The sequence below is a fragment of the Palaemon carinicauda genome, chromosome 36 (genome assembly GCF_036898095.1).
Source record: "Palaemon carinicauda isolate YSFRI2023 chromosome 36, ASM3689809v2, whole genome shotgun sequence".
In the NCBI taxonomy this organism is placed as follows: domain Eukaryota; kingdom Metazoa; phylum Arthropoda; class Malacostraca; order Decapoda; family Palaemonidae; genus Palaemon; species Palaemon carinicauda.
The window spans coordinates 65,397,650-65,422,635 of NC_090760.1; the positions used below are offsets into that span (position 1 = coordinate 65,397,650).

The window sequence follows — 24,986 nt, forward strand, 5'->3', positions numbered from 1 at the left end:
TTATCTAGCGATCAGTCGGTTGATGATTTGACATTGGTGGAAAATGAGTTAGAAATCTGCAATCAGCGGACTAGTGAACGGCGGTCGTTGAGCTAATGATAGGCCGTTTGCAACGTACAGATCGTGTTTGCTGACAGTGGTACTGTCAGAAAAAACTCCAGAAGAGAAAGGGACCAAGGGTTCCCAGTGCGGCGTCTTGACCGATGGTAGACGTGGTTGATTCGCCTTGAAGATGGAATCTTCGGGATATTGAGCCCTTCTGTGAAGCCTGTTCCCTCTTTTCCCGGTGGCCATGCTGTAATGCATTTGCAGGGAGGGAATGGGGTTTTCCTTTACATTCTTTTTGTCTCTCGCGCAAGTGCGCAGGAGAGTACTGGAGCGTTGGCGCGGTTTCCACAGAATGTGCAGGAGAGCACTGGCGAGCAGTACGGCAGTGCACAGGAGGATGCTGGTGCGCAGTTTTCGGTGAATGTGCAGAAGAGCGCTGGCGCACAGGAAAGCGCCGGCGAGCAGGCAAGCACTGGTGCGCAGGTGAGCCATGGCTCTTTGGCGAGAGCTGGATCTGAGAGCGCCAGTTCGCAGGAGAGCGTTGGCACGCAGTAAGGCCCTGTGCAGGGTGGTGTGCGGCCTCCCTGGAATGCGCAAGAGCGCGGGCAGGACGGCGCGCAAGATCGTGGGCATGCAGGTGGGAGGGTACTTAGGCACATGGGCGTGCAGTAAGAGAATGCGCCGCTTTTCGGCAGTGTGCAGGAGGTTGCTGGAGAGCAGCTACTGGAGAATGCATGTGCACAGGTGAGCTCGTGAAAGCTTCGCTGCTGGAGAGCGCTGATGCATAGAAGAGTGCTGGCGTTTGTGAGCAGGAGAGCGTTGGCGAGCAAAAGCCTGAGGTGGCGCATTAAAGCGCTATGGATTAGGTAGTCGCTGACAAGCTCAAGCTAGAGAGCGCAGTTGCACTGGCGAGCGTAGGTAGGCTGGCGAACTTGCAAACGCTGCTCCCTGGAACAGCGAGGCTGAGCTATAGAGTGCCGGCGATTGGGAGATCACTGGGGCATTGGAGGGCACCGGGGACGAGCAGGAGAAGGCTGCAAGTCGGGCGAACGCCGAAGCATTGTAGAGCGCCGACGAGCTGGAGAGCGCGGCCACTCTGGAAAGCATGAAGGAGCAGGCTGGTGTTGACAAGATGGTGCACTGCAGGGCACTGGTGCACTGGAGAGTGTTGGCACATAGCTGCATGCTTAGGTATGGCCTCAAGAGGCTGTACCACAGAGACAGGAACGACGACGGCAGGTCAGTTGGTAGGACGATCAGGAACTGGGATGTGCCCTTTGGAAGGGCGAACATCCACCAATGGAGATCGCGAATGATCCACAGAGGAGTCCAGGTCAGAAGTCCGAGGACTAGCTTTTTCCTAACTAAACAAACCTTAGCTATTTATTTATTTAGGGGTATTACTTTTTGCGTAGCTGAAATGACGAGCCATTAAAATTTAGCGAGGGTTAACTACACATACTGCTAGTTAGTGGGGGTAGGGGGGGAGCTTGCTACCGCTCCCACTCACTCACCGGTGATTTAGCTCACTTTGCTTGGAGATAGGACTTCAAGGGGGATAGGGCTGACTGGCAAGTTTGTATAAATAGCTAAGGTTTGTATCACTAGGAAACTTACAAATTATCTACGAATGTCATTTGTTCCGTAAATGGAATAAAAATCTACACTATTTATTTAGGGGTGACTCACCCATTAGGAAGGGTGGACGTCCCTGCCAATCAGGCTTTTGGGCTTTACCAGGGGGCTCCTTATCTGAGTATGTAAGTACACAAATATAAGGGGTCCCTGCACCTCGCTAAAACCTTGCTACAAATGGTCCGCGGCCTACGCAGGCTGTGTGTTGAGATACTGTATATAGAAATGTGACCGTCTAGTTAAAGTTATTAAAAGTCTTTAGTAGGAAAAACTGTTGTAACCAAGACTTTCCCAATACAGTACCACCTCGCAAGGGTATGGGGACGCAACAGTATTAGTTTAATACTAGGTACACAAGGGAGCATGGTTTACCTGCAGTGGTTTGAGGTCAGCTGTGCAGACAACCCAGGATGCTGCTTTCCCCAAGAGAGGGGAGGATGAAGAAAAGAATAAGACACAGTCAAACCTTTTCATTTACGCGGACTAAAACCGGTAACAGTGCCCTCTACCTTCTGCTACTTATCCAATAAGTTGCTTGAGGTATTATACCAGCTGTTGTGCAGCCACCACAGGACCAATAGAAAACGTATCGAGTCTCCTGTGGGTCACGTCTTGCAGGTAGTGGGATGTGAATGTAGTTTGTCATTTCCTCACCCCAGCCTGAAGCACCTACGTCACTGAGAAGTTCCTCTTCAATGCCAGGGACGTAGCTACGCCCCAGACATCATGAGCTCTGGGGCGACGTACAGGAGAGGGGGTCTGGATTCAGTGCATGATCTATGACCTTGCGAATCCATGCTGAGATTGTGTTCTTGGTGACCCTCCTCTTGGTCCTTCCTGTGCTGACGAAGAGTGCAAGCACACGAGGACGGACTGCAGTTGTTCTCTTAAGGTAGAGCCTCAAACTCCCCACTGGGCAGAGCAAGATATGATCAGGGTCATTTGTTACAAAACGAAGACTAAAAATCCGCAAGGAGTCGAATCGCAGATCTGCTACTTCCGAGTTCTGAGTCTTAGCAATAAACTCAGGGACGAAGCTGAACGTTACCTCTCCCCATCCCCTTGAATGGGCGATGTCGTATGAGACCATGAAGTTCCCTGACTCTCTTTGCCGAGGCCAAAGCTAGCAGGAACACCGTCTTCCAAGTCAGGTGGCGATCTGTTGCCTGGCGTAATGGTTCATAGGGAGGTCTCTTAAGAGACCTGAGAACTCGAACCACGTTCCATGGGGGAGGTCTCACTTCCGACTGGGGGCATGTAAGTTCATAACTCCGTATGAGTAAGGAACGTTCTAGCGATGAAGAGATGTCCATTCCGTTCAGTCTAAAGGCTGAGCGATAGCCTTTCACTGCCAAGACTAATAGTCGCATTTCTTCACGCAAATACACGAGGAACTCCACTATTGCTGGAATAGTGGCATCGAGTGAAGAGATACCCCTTCCACGACACCAACCACAGAAGACTTTCATCTTTGCCTGGTAGACTGCTGCTGATGATTTCCGCAGATGTCCAGACATCCTAATCGCAACTTGTTGCGAAAATCTTCTCTCACAGAGGAGATGCTGGATAGTCTCCAGACGTGAAGTCGTAGCGAAGCTACGGCTTTGTGGTTGTTTGAGTAGATTGTGTCGTGGAGGGAGTTCTCTTGGTGGCTCCGTTAGGAGTTGCAGAAGGTCCGGGAACCATTCTGCGTGATGCCATAGCGGAGCTATGAGGGTCATTGAAAGATTGACCGATGTTCTGGTCTTGTTGAATACCCTCCTCATCAGACAGAACAAGGGAAAGGCGTAAACGTAGATGTTGTCCCACCGTTGTTGGAAAGCATCAGGCCAGAGAGCCTTGGGGGTCTGGGACTGGGGAACAGTACAGCGGCCTGAAGTTCAGAGCCGTTGCGAAGAGGTTCACAGTCGGAGAACCCCACAAAGCCAGGAATTTGTTGGCTACTAGATGATCCAAAGACCACTCGGTACTCACTATCTGAGATGCTCTGCTCAGGTTGTTGGCGAGCACATTCCATTTGCCTGGAATGAAGCATGCCAATAGTGGTATCGAGTGGATTTCAGACCATCTCAGTATCTTTACTGCTAGATGGGATAGTTGCTGCGAAAAAGTACCTCCTTGTTTGTTGATGTAGGCCACTACTGTGGTGTTGTCGCTCATCACCACCACAGAGTGACTTGCCAGGTACTGTTGGAACTGTTGAAGGGCCAGAAAGACAGCCTTCATCTCAGGGAGATTTATGTGGAGGTACTTTTCTGACTCTGACCAGAGGCCTGAGGTCGTGTGGTGCAGCACGTGGCCCCCCCACCCTTTTTTTTCAAGCGTCTGAAAACAGCATCAAATCCAGGGGGAGGACGAGAAGATCCACTCCCTTTCGTAGATTCTCGTCTGTCACCCGCCACTGGAGATCTGTCAGTTCCACAGGTCCCATGGGGATCTAGATGTTTGAGGGGTCATATGCTTGATTCCACCGGGACTTGAGTCGCCACTCGAGGGATCTCATCTTGAGGCGACCATTGGGAACTAGACGGGCCAGCGATGAAAGGTGACCGAGAAGACGTAACCACGATTGGGCTGGAAGTTCTCGTCTGAGAAAAGGTCTTGCGACCTTTCTCAGCCTTGTTATCCTGTCGTCTGATGGGAAGGCTTTGCGGAGAATGGTGTCTATAATCATGCCTAAGTATACCAGTCTTTGAGTGAGAAGCAGAGAGGACTTCTCGAGATTTACCATGATCCCCAGATCCTGGCAAAGTCTCAGAAGTTTGTTTCGGTGTTGAAGAAGGGTTGACATAGAGCAGAGGTGGGCAAACTACGGCCCGAGGGCCGCATGTGTCCAATGGAATTCATGCGGCCCTCCAAATATTGGATATTAAATGTCCAAAAGGATTTTATAACCAGTATTTTAAAATTGGAATGTACGTAATCGGAAATCTGTTCTCGCTCACTCTATTTCTTTCCCTGCCCTTTTGTTACGGACAAAAGGGCTATTCTCTTGCCTGACCTCTTCTTTATCTCTTTCTCTCTGCTTTTTTATCTCTGTCTCTCTATCTTGCATTTTTTCTCTATTTTATTTGCATCCTTTCTCACTCATTATTTTTTTTCAACCAGACGGAAATAGATTTTTTCATGATTTTAATTTTCTTATTCTATTTTATTTATTCATTTTTTAATCTATAATTGGCCATCGTTGAATAAAGATGCAGTTCGGCATCTGGGATGGGCGTATGCGTGAGTGAAGCGTGTATCGGACACGTTTGCTACCAGTGACCAGTGGGATTAAATCTCGATAGTGTACAAAACGTTTTGGTCACGTTGTAACTTTGTTACCGCGCCAACGAGTTTATTGCCTTATATTCAATCATTTCAGTGTCCTGGCAGATTCCAGAGAAAGAAGACGTTGGACATTTTATTTCAGCACAGCTTTTACTATCTTTCAAACTTTACCCAAAATGAGTGATTCGAAGCCTTCTAAAAAACGAAAAATTGAAGACGAATGCAGAGTATTTAACAAAGAGTGGACTGAAAGGTATTTCTTTACTGACGTCGGAGTTAAAGCTGTATGTTTGATTTGTCATGATACAGTTGCTGTTTTCAAGGAATACAATTTGAAACGGCACTTTCAAACCAAGCACACCAACTTTGGAAGCAATTTATCAAAGCAAGAACTGCAAAAGAAGGCAACTGATCTGATGAAAAGTTTGAAGAAACAACAAAATGTGTTTGAAAAAACTTCATCTTTACAAAGGAATGCAACAAAGGCAAGTTTTGTATTGGCAAATAAAATTGCAAAACAAAATAAGTCGTTTGCAGAAGCAGAATTTATTAAAGATTGAATGGTTGATGCTGTCAGTATTGTGTGTCCTGAAGTCATATCTAAAGTGGAAGCCATATCTCTGTCACGAAGAACTATTGTTCGTCGCATAGATGCAATTGCAATGAATATTCAAGATCAGGTGTTAACAGCCAGTGTTAGTTTTCAGTGGTTTTCTATTGCTTTAGATGAGAGTAATGACATTCAGGATACTGCCCAGGTACTCATTTATATCAGAGGAATTGACGAAAACTTCGAAATTACAGAGGAATTGTTATCTATGGAGTCTCTTAAAGACACTGTTACTGGAAAAGATTTATACAATAGTGTCATTAACAGTCTAATCAGGTCTAGATTAAGCCTGGATAAATTGGCAAGTATTACAACTGATGGTGCTCCTTCACTCATAGGTAAACACTGTGGCCTTGTGACCTTGATGAATGATAAAATCAAAGAAGATTTTCCATCGCACAGTGTGTTGTCTTTTCACTGCATCATACATCAAGAAAGCCTCTGTAGATCATCTTTTAAACTCAAACACGTTATGGATCCAGTGGTGCGTGCAGTGAACTTAATAAGAGCACGGGGACTGAATCACAGGCAATTCCGAAGCTTCTTGGAAGACATCGAGGCTGATTTTACTGATGTGCTGTACCACACAAATATCCGATGGTTAAGTATGGGGAAAGTATTGAAGAGGATGTGGGACGTTAAAGAAGAGATTGTCTTGTTTTTTAATATGAAAGACATTTCTTGTGACTTTTCAAGGGAAATGGAGTGTGACGAATGGGTTTGTGATTTTGCATTTGCTGTGGACATTATGCAAAAGCTGAATGAGTTAAACACAAAACTACAAGGCAAAGGTTTATTTGCACATGAATTGTATGTGGAAGTGAAAGCATTTCAATTGAAACTTCAACTTTTTTCCAAGCAGCTTAAAGAGCAAAACTTTGTTCATTTTCCTCTGTTGAAAACACGAACTGTTACACAAGCACTATCAGACAAATACAGTTACCAGTTGACGGTTCTAAGAGATGAATTTATCAGAAGATTTGCCGATTTCAAGGCAATTGAAGGGCAGTTTGATTTGCTCAGCTCACCTTTTGCCTGTGACGTTGAAACAGCTGCTGAAGAACTGCAGGTAGAACTGATTGATTTGCAAGCCGACAACTCTTTAAAGAGGCTCTTTGAAAATAAACCACTGGTCGAGTTTTATGCATCTCTGCACTCAGAAAAGTTTATAAATCTGAAAAATTTTGCAAGAAAGATGTTTGTGATATTTGCATCAACTTACATATATGAGCAGACTTTTTCTATATTGAAAGTTAACAAGTCAAAGAACAGGTCACTTCTCACAGACTTGAATCTTCAGTCAGTGTTAAGAATCAGTACAAGCAACTTGACACCTAATTTCAACAAACTGGTAAATGATTGCAGTCAATTGCATCATTCTCACTGAGTCATTTTGATACTTCTGTTGCTCAGTTGCTGAGCTACTTTGCTTGTCTAATAAATGTTTATGTTTCATGTGAAGTTACTGCTTTAAAATATCAATACAAATATTTCTTGTCTTTAAATTGAGTTACTTTGTTTTCAAGCAAATATGCTTCATGTGAAGTTTTCCCTAAATATATAAAATATATCTTTTTGGATTTAATTTATATGTTTACCTTGAACTTCTACTCCAAATTATTGATTAATAAAAATATATTATTTTTCTATTTCTTAAACAGAGTTACTTTGCTTTTTTTTTTTTAAATAAATTGTTTTTCTAAATAAATGCGTTTCATGGGAATCCTCTAGTCTACAGTACTTTAAAATGCTAATTGCATTTTCAGTTTGAAAACAATATATTTTGGCTATTGTAGATATCAATTACAGGTATACTGGAAAATATACTATGCGGCCCAGTAAAATTTTATTTTTTTTAATGTGGCCCTTACACTGAAAAGTTTGCCCACCCCTGACATAGAGTCTGCTAGGATTAGCCAGTTATCCAGATAACGGAGGAGACGGATACCAATCCTGTGTGCCCAAGATGATACTAGGGTGAACACTCTGGTGAAGACTTGTGGTGCTGTGGAAAGACCGAAGCACAGCACCTTGAACTGGTATATTCTGTTGTCCAGGCTGAATCTTAAGTACTTCCTTGAAGACAGATCGACTGGGATCTGGAAGTACGCGTCCTTTAGGTCCAGTGTGCACATAAAGTCTTGCGGTCTTACTGCTAATCAGACCGTGTCTGCCGACTCCATGCTGAACGGAGTTTGTTTGACAAACTTGTTCAGAGCTGAGAGGTCGATGACTGGTCTCCAGCCTCCAGACGCCTTCTTTACAAGAAAGAGTCGGCTGAAGAAGCCTTGGGATCCGTCGAGGACCTCTTGGAGAGCGCCCTTCTTCAACAGGGTCTGGACTTCTGCCCAAAGGGCTTGCCCCCTTGCCGATCGCATGGCAAGGGAATTCAATGACACTGGATTCCTGGTCAGGGGAGGTAGAGATGTTATGAACGGGACCACTATCCTAGACTGATCATGGAGATTATCCAGGAATTGCTTCCACCTGTTCGCGCAACTCTGTAGGCATCCCTCCACTGGTGGAAATGCAAGGGGACTGCCTATCCTAGCGTTTGCGGCCTCGGCTGCTCCCTCTAGGATTTTTACCTCCCCTGGAGGACTCACAAACAGGGCTTAGACACCGTTGTCTTCGCTGCAGTTGTCATCGTAGTGGTCTTGGTTGGATGGGACTGCTGTGGTGCTGGAGGTTTATAAGGCTTAGATGTTAAAGCCCTATGGAGGAGGGTGTCTTGATGGGACTTCCTCCACCTTTCAGTAGCATGTTCCACATCCTTAGGCTCAAACAGAACAGACTCCTCTACGGAGGAATGTCTGAGCCTATTGTTCTCGGAGCTAGGGACCTTCTGGTGGAATCTCTCAGCTAATGCATCCCGATGTTTCAGGATGGTATTTGCCCACAAGTTCAAGAACTGGTGGGCAAGAAACTCGATCATGCGAGTACCTGAGAGAAAGAAGGTTTCCATAGCTTTCCTGGTACGTTCCTTGGAGAAATCCCCAGATCGTATCAATATACCTAAGGTTCCCAACCAGATATCAAGCCACGAAGTAGCTTGCATAGCACACTTCGTGACCTTTTCCTGGTTGAGGATCTCGTCTGCCGAGAACGAGACCTACCGCTTGGAGAGTCTCTCAAGAGAGATTCCCCTGGTTAGGTCTTCCAGCAAATGGTGAAGCGAAAGAGCTGAACTAGGGTCCTCCAGGATCTCAAAGTACCTCCTCTGCTGTATGCGAGGAGGTGGGAGGAGCTTGTTCGTGGTACCAGAACGGTTGGAGGAGGACAACTCGGAGAGCTGCTGGGCTATCTTGTCCCTGGTACTCTTTACCCCTTGAGACCAGGGCTGCACTAGTCTTTGAGGGTTTTTGATTACCAAAGATGCAGTCTAGGACCGTGTCTTTGCCCTCTCGAGGGGGGATCTCTGGGTCGGAAAACCCGTTGAGAACCCTCATTAGAGTCAGAACCTGCCAAAATGTGTGTTCTGACTCCTGCTGGTCTCCTCCTGTTGTAGGACTTGCAGCAAAGTTTTGGAGTCTTTGGGGAGAATCACGGATATTACTTGAGTGGCTGGCTGGCTCAATCCTAGCCCTAGTGGAGGACTTTGGCAATGTTTTGGAGTCTTTAGATTCCTTCCAGGGAAGGATGTAGGACTCCAACATTGATGAGTGTTGTATATCCCTTCTATTCCCGGACTGTGAGGAACTCTCGATGTGAAGAGAGGTTTCCACCATTGGTGCGATGGGGGAATATCTCTCTTCGCCTGGTTCCCTTGGTGACGGGAGATCTTCGTCCGAAAGGGATGGAGAGTTATTCCAAGAAATAGAAGGAACTTGCCTTGATGGTCTGAGTGGAGTCAGCTTTGCCCTCGGGGAAGTGACCACATCCAGAACTCCTCTTTTCCTCTTCAAAAGGGTAGAGAAAGCCATGGTTCCATGTCCTAGATCAGAGAGGACAGGCTTGAAAGCCTGGGTTACAGCTCTGATCAGGGCTGTTGGCTGACAGACGCACTGTCAGACATACCCTGAAGGGAAAGGGACCGAAGGATCCCTGGGAGGAGTTACCGGAATGGGATCCTGAACCCCTCTGCATGTTTCCCTTCTCCCAAAATACGCGGTGTTCGGCACTTGCGGGGAGGGGAATAAGGCGATTGCGACCTTGCAGGACGTCGTTCCTTGTGGTGCACAAGCTCGCTCGCGCGAGGGAGAATGTCGGTGCTCGCGCGAGGGAGAATGTCGGTGCTCGCGCGAGGGAGAATGTCGGTGCTCGCGCGAGGGAGAATGTCGGTGCTCGCGCGAGGGAGAATGTCGGTGCTCGCGCGAGGGAGAATGTCGGTGCTCGCGCGAGGGAGAATGTCGGTGCTCGCGCGAGGGAGAATGTCGGTGCTCGCGCGAGGGAGAATGTCGGTGCTCGCGCGAGGGAGAATGTCGGTGCTCGCGCGAGGGAGAATGTCGGTGCTCGCGCGAGGGAGAATGTCGGTGCTCGCGCGAGGGAGAATGTCGGTGCTCGCGCGAGGGAGAATGTCGGTGCTCGCGCGAGGGAGAATGTCGGTGCTCGCGCGAGGGAGAATGTCGGTGCTCGCGCGAGGGAGAATGTCGGTGCTCGCGCGAGGGAGAATGTCGGTGCTCGCGCGAGGGAGAATGTCGGTGCTCGCGCGAGGGAGAATGTCGGTGCTCGCGCGAGGGAGAATGTCGGTGCTCGCGCGAGGGAGAATGTCGGTGCTCGCGCGAGGGAGAATGTCGTTGCTCGCGCGAGGGAGAGTGTTGGTGCTCACGCGATGGAAAATATCGGTGATCGCGCAGGGGAGAATATTCGCGCGCGTAGGAGAATCACGATGTGCACACGGGAGAGTGTTCGCACGCGTCTGTCGAAGAATTAGGGCGCTCGCGCAAGAGAATGTCTCCGAGTGAGCGGGCGCGCAGTAGAACCATGATAGGCGCACGGGAAAATGTTGGCGCGTTTATTTAGGAGAGAGAGGGCACGCGCGTATCTCTGTGAGTGCGCGCAGGTGAGCGCTGGCATGCGGGTGAGGGCAACAGGGTTGTTGCCTCACTTACGAACCTGCGTGCTGGAGATTAATGGCGCGCAGGTTTTGACTGGGGCGCACATGTTGGCGTGTAGGTGAACGTTGGCACGCAGGTGGGCGCTGGGGCATGGGAGATCGTGGGTGCGTGAGCGCAGGTCGTGTCGGAGAAGGAGAGCCCTGGCGTGCAGGAGATCGTGGGCGCGTGGTAGAACTCTGGTCTAGTAGGCGCATGAGGTTGTTGCTCTGCGTAACGGCGAGCAAGATGGGTTGTGCGCCGCAGTGTTGGGGCCTGACGAGCTGCTAGTGAGCGCTAGTCAGGTTGCGTGGGCGCGTGGTGCGCGGTACGTTGGCGCGCAATAGTGCACTCAGGTGGAGCCTTGTTAGGTCCATGCAGGAACGGTGATGGAAGGTCGGCAGGTCTGTCGGGTGGATGGTTGATGTGTCCTTTAAAAGGACGACCATCCACCAAAGGAGATTGCGAACGATCTGCAGAGAGGTCCAGGTGCAGTGATGGATGATCGGTCTGGAGGCTCCTCTGGCGAAGAGGAAGGCGAGCCTTCCGATGGATGCGCCCTCTGGGGGCCGTTGGATCACCAAGCTGACCATCTGCAGTCCTCCGAAGAGGAGTCTCTGAAAGTAAAGTCACCCGACTAAGCTGTCAGCTACCGTAGAATCTGGAGTGGCAGAGGAGATGGATGACGCCGCATGAGACACCTCTGACACAACAACGTCGACAAGTGTCAGGGAAACTACCTCTGACGGTGACAACGACTGTTTGACAGAAGCACCCAGGTGGATGTAATCATGCAAAACCTCCTTGGAGGGCGAACCCGTGAGCCCCAAGGAGGACCAAATCTGTAAAAGGGAAGTTAGTGACATGGCCTCCCCCGGGGGGAGAGGTGGTGCTGCTCTGCTAGGGGAAGCAACGCCATCTCTCAAGACCCGAGGTTGGACAGAAATAATTCGGTCTACGCTACTACTCAACGGTCTCTCGAAAGAGACCGACCGAGTAGAAGCTTTGGAGGAGGTTTGGGCAACGGAAGAAGAGGCCTTGGGTTTTCCTTCCTTCGAAGCAACCTCCGAAGCAACCTTCGAAGGAGAAACATCCCGCTTGGACTTCTTCCGCCGTCGCAAAAACCTCTCCCACTGGGAAGAATACCACTCCCAACACTTGTTGACACTATCACACCGTTGGCCCCTGCAAGAAGGACAAAGTGCGTGAGGATCGGTCTCGACCACCGACATGAATGTTCCATAGGGGCTGTCGGGAAGACCAGGGCAGGTGCGCATGGTAGCAGAGGCCAACTTCACGTACACAGTCTAAGAAAAAAGAAAAGAACAAAAAGCATTTATGGCTGCCAATTGTCAGCAAGGATGAGAGCAGCGTCCGATCACCATCCGAGCCGAAAGCAAAGTGAGCTCAATCACAGGTGTGTGAGGGGGAGCGGTAGCAAGCTACCCTCCCTACCCTCACTAACTAGCGGTGTGGGTAGTTAACCTTCGTTAAAAATTACTGGCTCGTCATTTCAGCTACACCAAAAGTAATACCCCTATTAAATAGCGTGGTTTGTATTCCAGTTACGGAACAAAATGTTATTTTCATTAGTAAAATAAATTTTTGAATATACTTACCCGGTGATCATTTAGCTGTCAGCTCTGCTGCCCGACAGAAAAACCTAAGGACAAAATACGCCAGCGATCGCTATACAGGTGGGGGTGTACATCAACAGCGCCATCTGTCGAGCAGGTACTCAAGTACTCCATGTCAACACAGAACCAATTTTCTCCTCTGCCCACTGGGTCTCTATTGGGGAGGAAGGGAGGGTCCTTTAATTTATGATCACCGGGTAAGTATATTCAAAAATTTATTTTACTAATGAAAATAACATTTTTCAATATTAAACTTAGCCGGTGATCATATAGCTGATTCACACCCAGGGGGGTGGGTAGAGACCAGCATTACATGTTGACATTATTATGAGCTAAGTATTTTGTATTTCATTTTAGCAGTTATTCAAAATAACAAACATAAAATAAATAAGTACCTGGTAAGGAAGTAGACTTGAACAATTACTCTGCCTTTTTATGTACGTCTTCCTTACTGAGCCTCGCGATCCTCATAGGATGCTGAGCGACTCCTAGGAGCTGAAGTATGAAGGGTTGCAACCCATACTAAAGGACCTCATCAAAACCTCTAATCTAGGCGCTTCTCAAGAAATGACTTTGACCACCCGCCAAATCAAGTAGGATGCGAAAGGCTTCTTAGCCTTCCGGACAACCCAAAAACAATAATAAAACATTTCAAGAGAAAGATTAAAAAAGGTTATGGAATTAGGGAATTGTAGTGGTTGAGCCCTCACCCACTACTGCACTCGTTGCTACGAATGGTCCCAGAGTGTAGCAGTTCTCGTAAAGAGACTGGACATTCTTAAGATAAAAAGACGCGAACACTGATTGCTTTTCCAATAGGTTGCGTCGAATATACTTTGCAGAGATCTAATTTGTTTAAAGGCCAAGGAAGTTGTGACAGCTCTAACTTCGTGTGTCCTTACCTTCAGCAAAGCTTGGTCTTCCTCATTCAGATGGGAATGAGCTTCTCGTATTAACAGTCTGATAAAATAGGATAAAGCATTCTTTGACATAGGCAAAGATGGATTCTTAACTGAACACCATAAAGCTTCAGACGGGCCTCGTAAAGGTTTTAAACAGAACTTAAGAGCTCTTACAGGACATAAGACTCTTTCTAATTCATTTCCAACCATACGATAAGTTTGGAATATCGAACGATATTGGTCAAGGCCGAGAAGGCAGCTCGTGTTTGGCTAGAAAACCAAGTTGTAGAACATGTAGCCGTTTCGGATGAGAATCCGATGTTCTTGCTGAAGATATGAATCTCACTGACTTTTAGCTGTGGCTAAGCATATCAGGAAAAGAGTCTTAAAGGTGAGATCTTTCAGGGAGGCTGATTGTAGAGGTTCGAACCTGTCTGACATAAGGAATCTTAGTACCACGTCTAAATTACAACCAGGTGTAACCAAACGACGCTCCTTCGTGGTCTCAAAAGACTTGAGGAGGTCCTGTAGATCTTTATTGTTGGAAAGATCTAAGCCTCTGTGACGGAAGACTGATGCCAACATGCTTCTGTAACCCTTGATATTGGGAGCTGAAAGAGATCTTTCTTTCCTCAGATATAAGAGAAAGTCAGCTATTTGAGTTACAGAGGTACTGGTCGAGGATACGGATACTGACTTGCACCAGTTTCGGAAGATTTCCCACTTCGATTGGTAGACTCTAAGGGTGGATGTTCTCCTTGCTCTAGTAATCGCTCTGGTTGCCTCCTTCGAAAAGCCTCTAGCTCTCGAGAGTCTTTCGAAAGTTTGAAGGCAGTCAGACGAAGAGCGTGGAGGCCTTGGTGTACCTTCTTTACGCGTGGCTGACGTAGAAGGTCCACCCTTAGGGGAAGCGTTCTGGGAACGTCTACTAGCCATCGAAGTACCTCGGTGAGCCATTCTCTCGCGGGCCAGAGGGAAGCAACTAGCGTCAACCTTGTCCCTTCGTGAGAGGCGAACTTCTGCAGTACCTTGTTGACAATCTTGAACGGAGGGAATGCATATAGATCTAGATGTGACCAATCTAGGAGAAAGGCATCTATATGAACTGCTGCTGGGTCCGGGATTGGTGAGCAAAATATTGGGAGCCTCTTGGTCATCGAGGTTGCGAAGAGATCTATGGTTGGCTGGCCCCAGGTGGCCCAAAGTCTCTTGCAAACATCCTTGTGGAGGGTCCATTCTGTTGGAATTATTTGTCCCTTCCGACTGAGACAATCTGCCATGACATTCAAGTTGCCTTGGATGAACCTCGTTACTAGTGAAATGTCTAGACCTTTTGACCAGGTGAGGAGGTCCCTTGCGATCTCGTACCATGTCAGAGAGTAGGTCCCTCCTTGCTTGGAGATGTACGCCAAAGCCGTGGTGTTGTCCGAGTTCACCTCCACCACTTTGCCTTGAAAGAGAGACCTGAAGCTTTTCCAGGTCAGACGTACTGCCAGTAGCTTCTTGCAGTGAAATGCATTGTCCTTTGACTCGAGTTCCATAATCCCGAGCATTCCCTACCGTCTAATGTCGCACCCCAGCCTACGTCCGATGCGTCCGAGAAGAGAACGTGGTTGGGAGTCTGAACAGTCAGGGGAAGACCCTCTCTAAGGTTGATATAGTCCTTTCACCAAGTCAGACCAGACTTTATCTTTCCGGAAACCGGGATCGAGACCGCTTCTAGCGTCTTGTCCTTTTTCCAGTGAAAAGCTAGATGGTATAGAAGAGGACGGAGGTGTAGTCTTCCTAGTGACACAAACTGATCCACGGATGACAGCGTCCCTACCAGACTCATCCACAGCCTGACTGGGCCGCGTTCCTTCTTCAGCATCTTCTGGATGGATAGCAGGGCTGGGGGTTGATCGTCTTGTTCAGCAACGTCCTCATCAGAGGGTTCCTCATCCGAAACTGATGAGGAAACGGCAACGGAGTGGGCAACATCTGACTCGCTGAATCCGGTCGCACTGGTGGATGCGTGACGGAGCCGGACGCAATATCATGGCACTGCTGCACAGTCTGTGAACTGTCAACAACCATGGGTGCGCGAGGAAGTACAGCGTCAACCCGAAACTGTCTAGACTGTCTGGGTTGTGCAGTCAACACCCTACCGGGTTGCTGAGGTTGACGCACTGCCTCACAACAAGTCACCTCTGCTGGTTGTTGAACGTCTTCCTAGTGACACTGAACGTCAACAACCACCTCCGAGCGTCGCTTAGCGTCAACGTGCGACTGGCAACCCACACTGGGTCGCATCGGTGGAGGAACCACCTCAACTGGCAGACGCGAGTAGGATACCTCAGCGTCAACAGGGCGCACAACCCACCGGTTGGAAGGTTGTTGGCCAGAAGGTTCTTCTCCGTATTAAAGTCCTCTATCAAGGACACAAGCTTGGACTGCATGTCTTGCAGCAAAGCCTATTTAGGGTCTACGGGAGCAGGTGTGGCAACAGACGGGGTTAGCGACTGATGCGGAACCATTTACCATCCCTGGAAGCTTGTTATGTGTGACATAATAGTACAGCAAAACTTCAAAGGCTCGCAAAAGTTGAGAAGTTGACCTGTAAACAACTTGGAGCGTCTCCTGGCTAGGCGCCAGGGCGAGTCTACCAGAATTGAGAAGTCTATCTGGGCAGAGGCATGAACTCCCAAGCCGAGAACTTCTCTCGTGTCCTATCAGACTCTCGCTCTATAAGCCAGTTTAAAAGAAGGGAAATCAAAGGCTGTATCCCTAAAACTCCTCCTGGTGCAAAAACCAGTCGCCTAGCCAACGTAACGCTCTCTAGGAGAGCGAGAGAGCACTAGCTTAACAACAACGGCTTCGAAGTAGCTAGGCCTAGTGTAAGTTCTGGCGTTAGGCGAACGAGGAGCAGCAGTTACAAGATCCGGACGAAGATCCTTAAAAAATCATCATGATTTAATTAAAGTCCATAGGAGGCTAAGCAGCTTAAGGCTCCTCTCCAAATGACAGAGTCCTCAAAGGAATATCAGTAGGAGGGAGAACAGCACTTTCTCATCTACAGGAACCTTGTCCGAGAAAAGCTAGGTTATCTCAGTGAGGGTCTCACTGGTGCATTAGCAGCAGACCAGAAGGCAACGTTATGTAACTGCTTGACAGTCTGTGAACTGTCAAAAACTGAACTGTCAACCACAACAGGTGCGTGAGGACATACAGCACTGGTGCATTAGTAGCAGACCAGAAGGCAACGTCATGTAACTGCTTGACAGTCTGTGAACTGTCAAAAACTGAACTGTCAACCACAACAGGTGCGTGAGGACATACAGCACTGGTGCATTAGTAGCAGACCAGAAGGCAACGTCATGTAACTGCTTGATAGACTGTGAACTGTCAACAACTGAACTGTCAACCACAACGGGAGCGTGAGGACATACAGTGTTCACTCGAGACTACTTTGACTGTCTATACTGAGCAGTCAAAACAACTCTAGAATGCGGAGGTTGACGCACCGCGTCAAAACACGGCAGCTTAACTCCACCCTCCTGTTGTTGTGGTAGCACACGAACATCAACGGAGGGTTCCGTGCGTCTGTGAACGTCAGCATGCGTCTGGCAGGGTCGACTGCGCATGGGTGGAGGAGCTCTCACAGCTGGAGTGTGGGAGCAGGCAGCCTCAGCGTCTGCTGGGCGCACAACCGCGGTAGGTTGTAGGCTAACGGGTGCAGCGTCAACCTTCTCCGCACGATACTCCTGCATAACAGCAGCTAACTGAGTCTGCATAGACTGCAGCAAAGACCACTCAGGGTCTACAACAGCTGGTGCGGCAACAGACGGAGTTACTGCCTGTTGCGGTACCGCTTTGCCTCTCTAAGGAGGTGAGCAGTCGTCGGAAGACTGCAGCGAGTCCGAACTGACCCAGTGGCTACAACTGGGCCGTTGGACTTGCGCAGAAGGGACCGACTTGCACTTAATAAGCTGCGAGACCTTGGTCCATGGTTTCTTACGAGAAACCTCTTCCGCAGACGAGAAGTAAATGGGCTCTCTCGTCTTTGTGTGGGTGGGGCGATCTTGGGTAGATACGCCCGAAACCACGGAGGGAAACGTCTGTTCGTTGATCAAGGCCTGACGAACGCATAAGTCGTTCGACATTACTTCTCCCCTGGGCTTGGGAGCTTGCAAGAGGTCCCGGACTAGGTGAACGACAGGCACGAACAGACGAACCCTCGGACGCAACGCTGTAACACTTTGCGCATATCACTTTATCACTTCGATTTTCTGTTTTGCACTTATGTCACTGAAATCGAAACTTTTACTGATTTCTACCTGAAACACGCAATTCTACCCTTCATTAAAAGGTAGTAATTGCGAAAACAGTCGTATAATGCAGCTCATTAATACTAGCAAAAACAGAAAACATATAAGGATAAAGAATTCAGTGGCTGGGAAAGAGACTAAACACTAGTTCAAATAAACTACGTTTACAATATCTCACCGCACATAGCCTGGGGACAAGAATAAAACCCTAGAAACGTTTTACCTTCTTCCCCGTACAGCGACTAGGGAGGAGAGTACACGAGAACAACGTTACCCGCTTGAACGGAACGTTTTATTTTTTCCTCTCTCTCCCTCCGTCTCTATCTATCTCTCTCTTTCTCTCTTGATTTCGCACCTGAGAGAAGAGCCCAATTATATATCGTCAAAAAAACATGTTATATGGCTAAAGGAAAAAACTGAAAGGTTTTCCAAATAAAAAGTTCCTTTAATTTAGAATTTAAACCATTTAAGCTAAGAAAGAATGAACGAAACGTCAGAATCGATTTACTCTTCCTGCAAAGTGAAACCGTGATACACTCTCTCTCTATCGTAACGATAGAGCACATGTTGAACGTCCTGAACGTCAACAACTGCGTAGTCTAAAAAACTAAACGTTAGTTCATCTTTGAAAACAGTACGAAGACTATCAAAGAAATTCTTTCATAAAACATTAAATTTAAAAAGTTTTAAATTCTTTAAAGGTTAAATACGATATAACAGGCTCAACGTTGATTAACTTCGGTTCCAAGTTAGGACCGCCTACTATCAGGAAAGGTCGCATATAAACAAAACATAAAAATCTATTTTTATATGTTTAAAATAAATGGAAAGTTAATCGAAGAGGCCTAATAAAGGCGGAGAGATATAAAACATATAGATCTATAACGTGATAAGCAAAATTACTAAAAACCTAAACACACTTCCGTCTAAGGGAAGGGTCGGCCATTTAAAAGTGAAAGAGAGTCCATACTCTCTTTGTCACCATAATTAAATCTATCCAAAACGAGTTCAAGTTTTGAGATGAAGATAAAACCCCTGCATAGCGAAAGCTCAAAACTGGAATAGTGTACTTCACCAAATAGTTGTGAAAACAAATCCAGTTAGTAACAGCGTATTTAGTAGGTCTTGCCAGTGGCACGACAGAGAGAAAATTGGTTCTGTGTTGACATGGAGTACTTGAGTACCTGCTCGACAGATGGCGCTGTTGATGTACACCCCCACCTGTATAGCGATCGCTGGCGTATTTTGTCCTTAGGTTTTTCTGTCGGGCAGCAGAGCTGACAGCTATATGATCACCGGCTAAGTTTAATATTGAAAATGGTTTTTTGCTTAATATCAATTCAGCTCTTAGATCCGTAGGTGGGGCAAATAGTGTCACTTTCACTTTTAATAACTCTGTGATCTTGGCAGTACTTTATTATTCTTTCGATGTTACCACAATAATGCAAAACAAAATCTTTATAATTTATATAACAATTGGGACAAGAACTTGGGAGAAAATCCACAGACAATGATGTAAAAGTAGGTAGTAAATAAGAAACCGCACCAGATGTTGAAGGTTCACACCCCTCCATGGCTCTCAAAAGACTGAAAAATTAGCGGTAGAAGTTGTGTGAAAAGTCTTGAAAAGTGTTTGTTTCCTAGTAAAACTGTCACCTGACTGGGTATTCAAGTCACGTGATTCTAGTTTTGTTAAAATACTAGTCCCAAATAAAATGTGGATAATCATCATTGCTTAAAAACGATAATGTTTGGGTGACGTCTTGCTACATAGAATACAGTCGATGGTGTAATAATGACATTATCCATGTTTTTAACTCACACACAAACAAACGTGAGATCAGTCTGAAGAGGAATTTGAGAGAGCTATGAAGTCGAGGGACTTAGTTTTTTCAGGTGGGTCAAATTTAATTTTGAATTTTAAACCCCTTCTAGACCTAGCACCGCTTAGATTTATATATCAAATAAAACCTTGGACTTCAGTATTTTTAGTGAAAGTACTTAAATTTGATAACTTGCTGGTGGAGCTATTGTATAGAATTACTGTACCCACTATTCTATCTTATTTCTCTTCCTCTTGTTGTTTGAAGCTTTTATAGTTTATATATGAAATATTTATTCTAACGCTGTTAATGTTCTTAAAATATTTTACCTTAATTGTTAATTACTTTTCTTGTAGTTTCGTTATCTCTCTTCCTCACTGGGCTATTTTCCTTGTTGGAGCCTTTCTGGCTTATAGCATTCTGCTTTTCCACCTAGGGTTGTAGCTTCCCAAATAATAATTCTGTTACTATTACTAGACTACCCTAGACAACAAAGCTCGGCAATATAGTATACTAAAGTCTGTTTTATCCTAGCAGGCAAATTGAACCGAACCACGGTTTGAAAGCTCGTCGCTGATTGGCTGTTGGTTCAGGCATTCTCCCCTCCCGCTAACCAACGACGGAGCAAAACATTGCATTTGTCCGAGGTACATGATGTAATTTTTGCTTGACACCTCACTTAGTTTGCGTAATATCTACCTGGTTCTTTGGTCACACACACAATAAAGGTAAATGATGAGTGTTACCTTGAAAAAATGGCCATATCTTAAAAAGAAATATACGAAAAAGTACAAGTTGAAGTAAAACGAGAGCTCAAAAAACTTTATACAACTTTTTTGGGTAAATATATAATACTTTAATTACTAGCGAAACTGGAATTCGTTATAAGAAATGGACGAGTGCTAGCTAGTTTGATTTTTTCTCTATATGTTTAATAGGGGCCGGGGCATAATAACTTATGTATTGGTCGATTAAAATGTGAAGTATGTTTTCACTCCAAGTCCATTGTTTACATCTGAGAGGCTGAAGGGGACTTATTGCGCATGCTTGGTTTCTGTGCACTTACAATGATGTACTGTCAGGTGGTTTTTTAAACCAATTAACAGCCTACAAGTACTTCTTCCTAAGTTCCCGATTGTTGTTCTACAACAGCCATTTTTTTTCCACCTTCCCCTTCAGTTTCAACTTAACCACCATCATGTAAAGACGTCTCCAAGAGGGAACTTAACGTAAGTACATCAATCTATTTTGAAATTTAGTTTAATTTCATTTATATCGGCAATTGATTATGATGGAAATGCTCTCCGTTCAGTGTAAAGCTATTGTTACTCATGTGAAATCAAAAATATAACAGCGAAATAATGCCTCAAAGGTACAATTCTGACTTAATTTTTAGGGAAGGCCAGCACACTTTCTACTGCAAAGCTTCTGTAAAGATTGCCAAGACCAACAAAAAAAAAGGAGGCGGTGTCAATCATAAGGCAAGAAAGTATTTGTGATTTACTTTTTCATGCGCAAGGATTTATTTGCGATTTACTTTTAGTTTGTGACCTAGGAAGGGGGGGTCCGGTGTGACAGTCTGAACGATCTCCCGGTCTCAGAATTCTCCTTGATAATCTGCGCATGCGCGAACATTACCGTTTGCCAGTGCATACGAGGTTGATGTTTTATTTTCCTGTAATGTTAGCGTGCGCAGCTCAACATTACCGCTTGCCAGTACATACGAGCTTGATGTTTTATTTTCATGCAAGCGAAACGAGCTAATGGCGGAAAAGAACCATTATACAATGTCAAGGAGAATTCTGAGACCTGGGGATCGTTCAGATCGTCACACCGGCTAGCGGTTGTGACCTGGGAAGGGGGGAAGCTTGTCCCCTAGCTAGGGGTGGTGGGCTGAGAAGGGGGTCCGGGAGAATAGCCCCAGGCTAGGGGTTGTGACCTGGGAACTACTAGGTTACGTTAGGTGGGTTTGTTAGGTTTTGTACCCTTTTACAAATCTCAAGTGTTAAATAATCATGTTTTGGATTCATTTCAGTCACTAACATGCACCATATACTTTCCCAATTGGTTATCTGGTGCTTATTTTGCATTTCTGACCATTATTAAGGCTGCAAGTCACTCATTTATGACATTTTCCAAACCAAAAAACCTGGGTTCCAACTGGGGTTCCCCCTAATAGTCTTTACATACGGGGGCCCAAAAACTCATGTATGGGCGGTTTGCCCCAATAATCATGGTCAGAAATTTATAAAACACAAGATAGCTAGTAGGAATAATATATAGTTCATGTATTTAGCTAGAAATTAAAGTATCATATATTTACCTCTTTTTATATGCTGTTTTATTATATATGAATGTCATGCAAAACAAAATAAAAATATGTAAATTTTGTAGCAAAAATCCTCTTGAATGTCATGAACCTAAAAAAATATAATGCAAGGAGGGAAAATAATGGCGAAATATTTGACTTTGTACCGCGATATCGTTGCAAATTTGGGCGAGGTTTTGTAGATGCTGCAGGCTTCCCACCCGCACGCGATCACCCATCGTCATCAAAATTGTTACTCATGAGATTTTTTTTATTCTTTTCCTACGTAGCTCATTTATTTTGCGTCGTATCTACTTGGTTCTTTGGTAACAGACCAAATGATAATAAAACACTATAATTTTGGTGAAAAAATATCCACTTTGTCTAAAATAAATTTTAAAATGTGAGTTGAAGAGAAGCTATCACCTGAGAATCTTTGGAGCCTTTGTATATCAGCGGCCAGCTCCTCACGCATTGATTAAAAATGGACATCAACTAACTTAAACCACAAGCTGTGTCCATCCCTACTTACCTTACAGGGGGAGCCTAACGCCCCTGCGACCCCCCTTACACTGCCGTATTCTAAGTTAGACATAATAATACATACAAGTGGCCGCTTTCGTACATACACCACGAATCTTTATACCACTCCCAATTATGTGATGATTTTTTCTTACAAATAATAAGTTCCCTTACATATAAAGATAAAGGGAAGGGTGAATGCCTGAACCAACAGCCAATCAGCGACGAGCTTTCAAACAGTGGTTCGACTCCATTTGCCAGCTAGGATGAAACAGCCTACAGCATATATAAGCTCGAAATAGGCGAATTAGTCTAACCTACCGGCACCTAACCTCGCGCTAGGCAAACTAGCTAGTTGGCCTAGACTAAGCCCAAACTAGACTATCAACATTACCTAGGAACAAAAAGTGAAATAAAACAAGACTTACTCTCGACATTGAGGCGACAAAAAGGTTGAATCAACTCGACAAATCTTAAATTGTTTTTCAGGCACAAATTGTCTGCATCCTCACTGCATAACACGGCCACTTGGGGAGCAAAGGCATTCTGTATATATTCCGGCGGCGTTAATTTACACTGTGCCATTTTGACGGTCACTACACAGACGTCTAACCTCACATCAGATCATATCGATATGTCACTTGACCGTAAGAGGGATTAATTTGGGATTTTAATTGCCCCGTCACCGACTGACCATCAAATTAAGAACGAGTTCATCAGTCCTCGCCCCTTGTAAACAGATGATTTCAGATCTGTCAAGTTGTCTATACATTTACCTCGGTCATGTCGTCTATAATCAGCAGAGTAGACAAATGACAATCGGAACCTAATAGACGTCATACGTTCTATTTTTGGATTTGTGTCAGCGCTTTTCTCCTATTATACCTGTTCTTTTTTTTTTCCTCTGAATCTGTTTTATTGCATTGTTTTAATTCATTTCTTACAGACTTTAATATCATTTGGTCCATTAAACGAACTTAAATCCATAATTGTTCCGGTAAGGAAGATTTCTCACTGACGTTATGCATGTTATTTTGGGGACGAGTCAGCTTTTTTTTCCCTCTGTCGACTGTCTTTTGAGTCGCTCCACACGAACTGTTAGAAATCATGTGGCAGATTCCCGCATGCCGAAGAAGATGTTTCACGCGAGCCGAGCGGTTGTTTCCCGTGTGGTTCATCTGCATCAGGGAACGGAATGCTAGCCTGTGAAAAAGTGATCTTAAAGTGTGTGTATATTAAACAACGTGCTAAAAAGAAACTACGTAAATGGTAAACTCACCCAATAATAATAATAATAATAATAATCAATACTATTTAAGCAACAATCTTCCTCATTTCATTTAACATGACGGTATCATTGCAAAACAATGATCGAATTGATCCTCTCTCTCTCTCTCTCTCTCTCTCTCTCTCTCTCTCTCTCTCTCTTAAAAGATTAGATAGAGTTTATCTTACGTTACATATACAAGAAAAGAAAACAATCACTTGTATAATCATGATTTTATTACGTTTGATATACCTTTAGTACAGTGTCTAATAATAATAATAATCACATAGGCTACATATACCAAGGCACTACCCCCAATTTTGGGGGGTAGCTGACATCAAACAAATGGAAAAAAGGAGGAACCTTCCCTCTCTACATTCCTCCCAGCCTGACGAGGGACTCAACCGAGTTCTGCTGGTGCTACTACGGTGCCACAGCCCACCCTCCCCGGTTATCCACTACAGACGAAACTTCATAACGCTGAATCCCCTACTGCTGCTACCTCCGCGGTCATCCAGGGCGACTGGGGGAAGCAGCAGGGCCTACCGGAACTGCGTCACAATTGCTTGCCATTCATTCCTATTTCTAGCATGCTCTCTTGCCTCTCTCACATCTATCCTCCTATCGCCCAGAGCTTTCTTCACTCCATCCGTCCACCCAAACCTTGGCCTTCCTCTTGTACTTCTCCTATCAACTCTTGCATTCATCACCTTCTTTAGCAGACAGTCATTTTCTATTCTCTCCACATGGCCAAACCACCTAAACACATTCATATCCACTCTAGCTGCCGACTCATTTCTCACAACCGTTCTCACCCTCACTACTTTGTTCCAAACCCTATCTACTCGAGATACACCAGCCATACTCCTTAGACACTTCATCTCAAGCACAGTTAATTTCTGTCTCTCCGTCACATTCATTCCCCACAACTCCGATCCATACATCACAGTTGGTACAATCACTTTCTTATACAGAACTCTCTTTACATTCATGCTCAACCCTCTATTCATTACCACACCCTTCACTGCCCCCAACACTTTACATCTTTCATTCACTCGCTGACGTACATCTGTTTCCACTCCATCATTTGCTGCAACAAAAATCCCAATTACTTAAACTGATCCACCTCCTCAAGTAACTCTTCATTCAACATGACACTCAACCTCGCACCACCTTCCCCTCTCGTACATCTCATAACCTTGCTCTTACCCACATTAACTCTCAACTTCCTTCTCTCACACACCCTTCCAAATTCTGTCAGTAATCGGCCAAGCTTCTCTTCCGCGTCTGCAACCAGAACAGTATCCTCAACAAACACCAACTGATTTACTTCCCATTCATGATAATTCTCGTCTACCAGTTTCAATCCTCATCCAAGCACTCGAGCATTCACCTCTCTCACCACTCCACCAACATACAAGTTAAATATCCATGGCGACATCACACATCCTTGTCTTAGCCCCACTTTCACCAGAAACCAATCACTCACAACCTTCCATCAATCCCTTCTCTGTTATATCCTTAATCCTATTAATCAGTACTCTACCATACACTTTTCCAACCACACTCAACAAACTAATACCCCTTGAATTACAACACTCATGCACATTTCCCTTACCCT

The 24,986-nt window shown here is 45.6% G+C and overlaps 1 protein-coding gene across 1 annotated transcript in view; it reads right to left on the bottom strand.

The window, feature by feature from the left end:
• The window catches only part of l(3)76BDm (trafficking protein particle complex subunit 8 homolog l(3)76BDm), a 136,851-nt gene extending 113,992 nt beyond the window's left edge, over nt 1-22,859 (bottom strand). Inside the window, exon 1 of the mRNA XM_068360097.1 lies at nt 22,527-22,859. Within this exon, the coding sequence (XP_068216198.1) occupies nt 22,527-22,683 (157 nt within the window). The 5' untranslated portion in view covers nt 22,684-22,859. The remainder of the gene's footprint in view (nt 1-22,526) is intronic.
• Nucleotides 22,860-24,986: the final 2,127 nt, after the last annotated feature.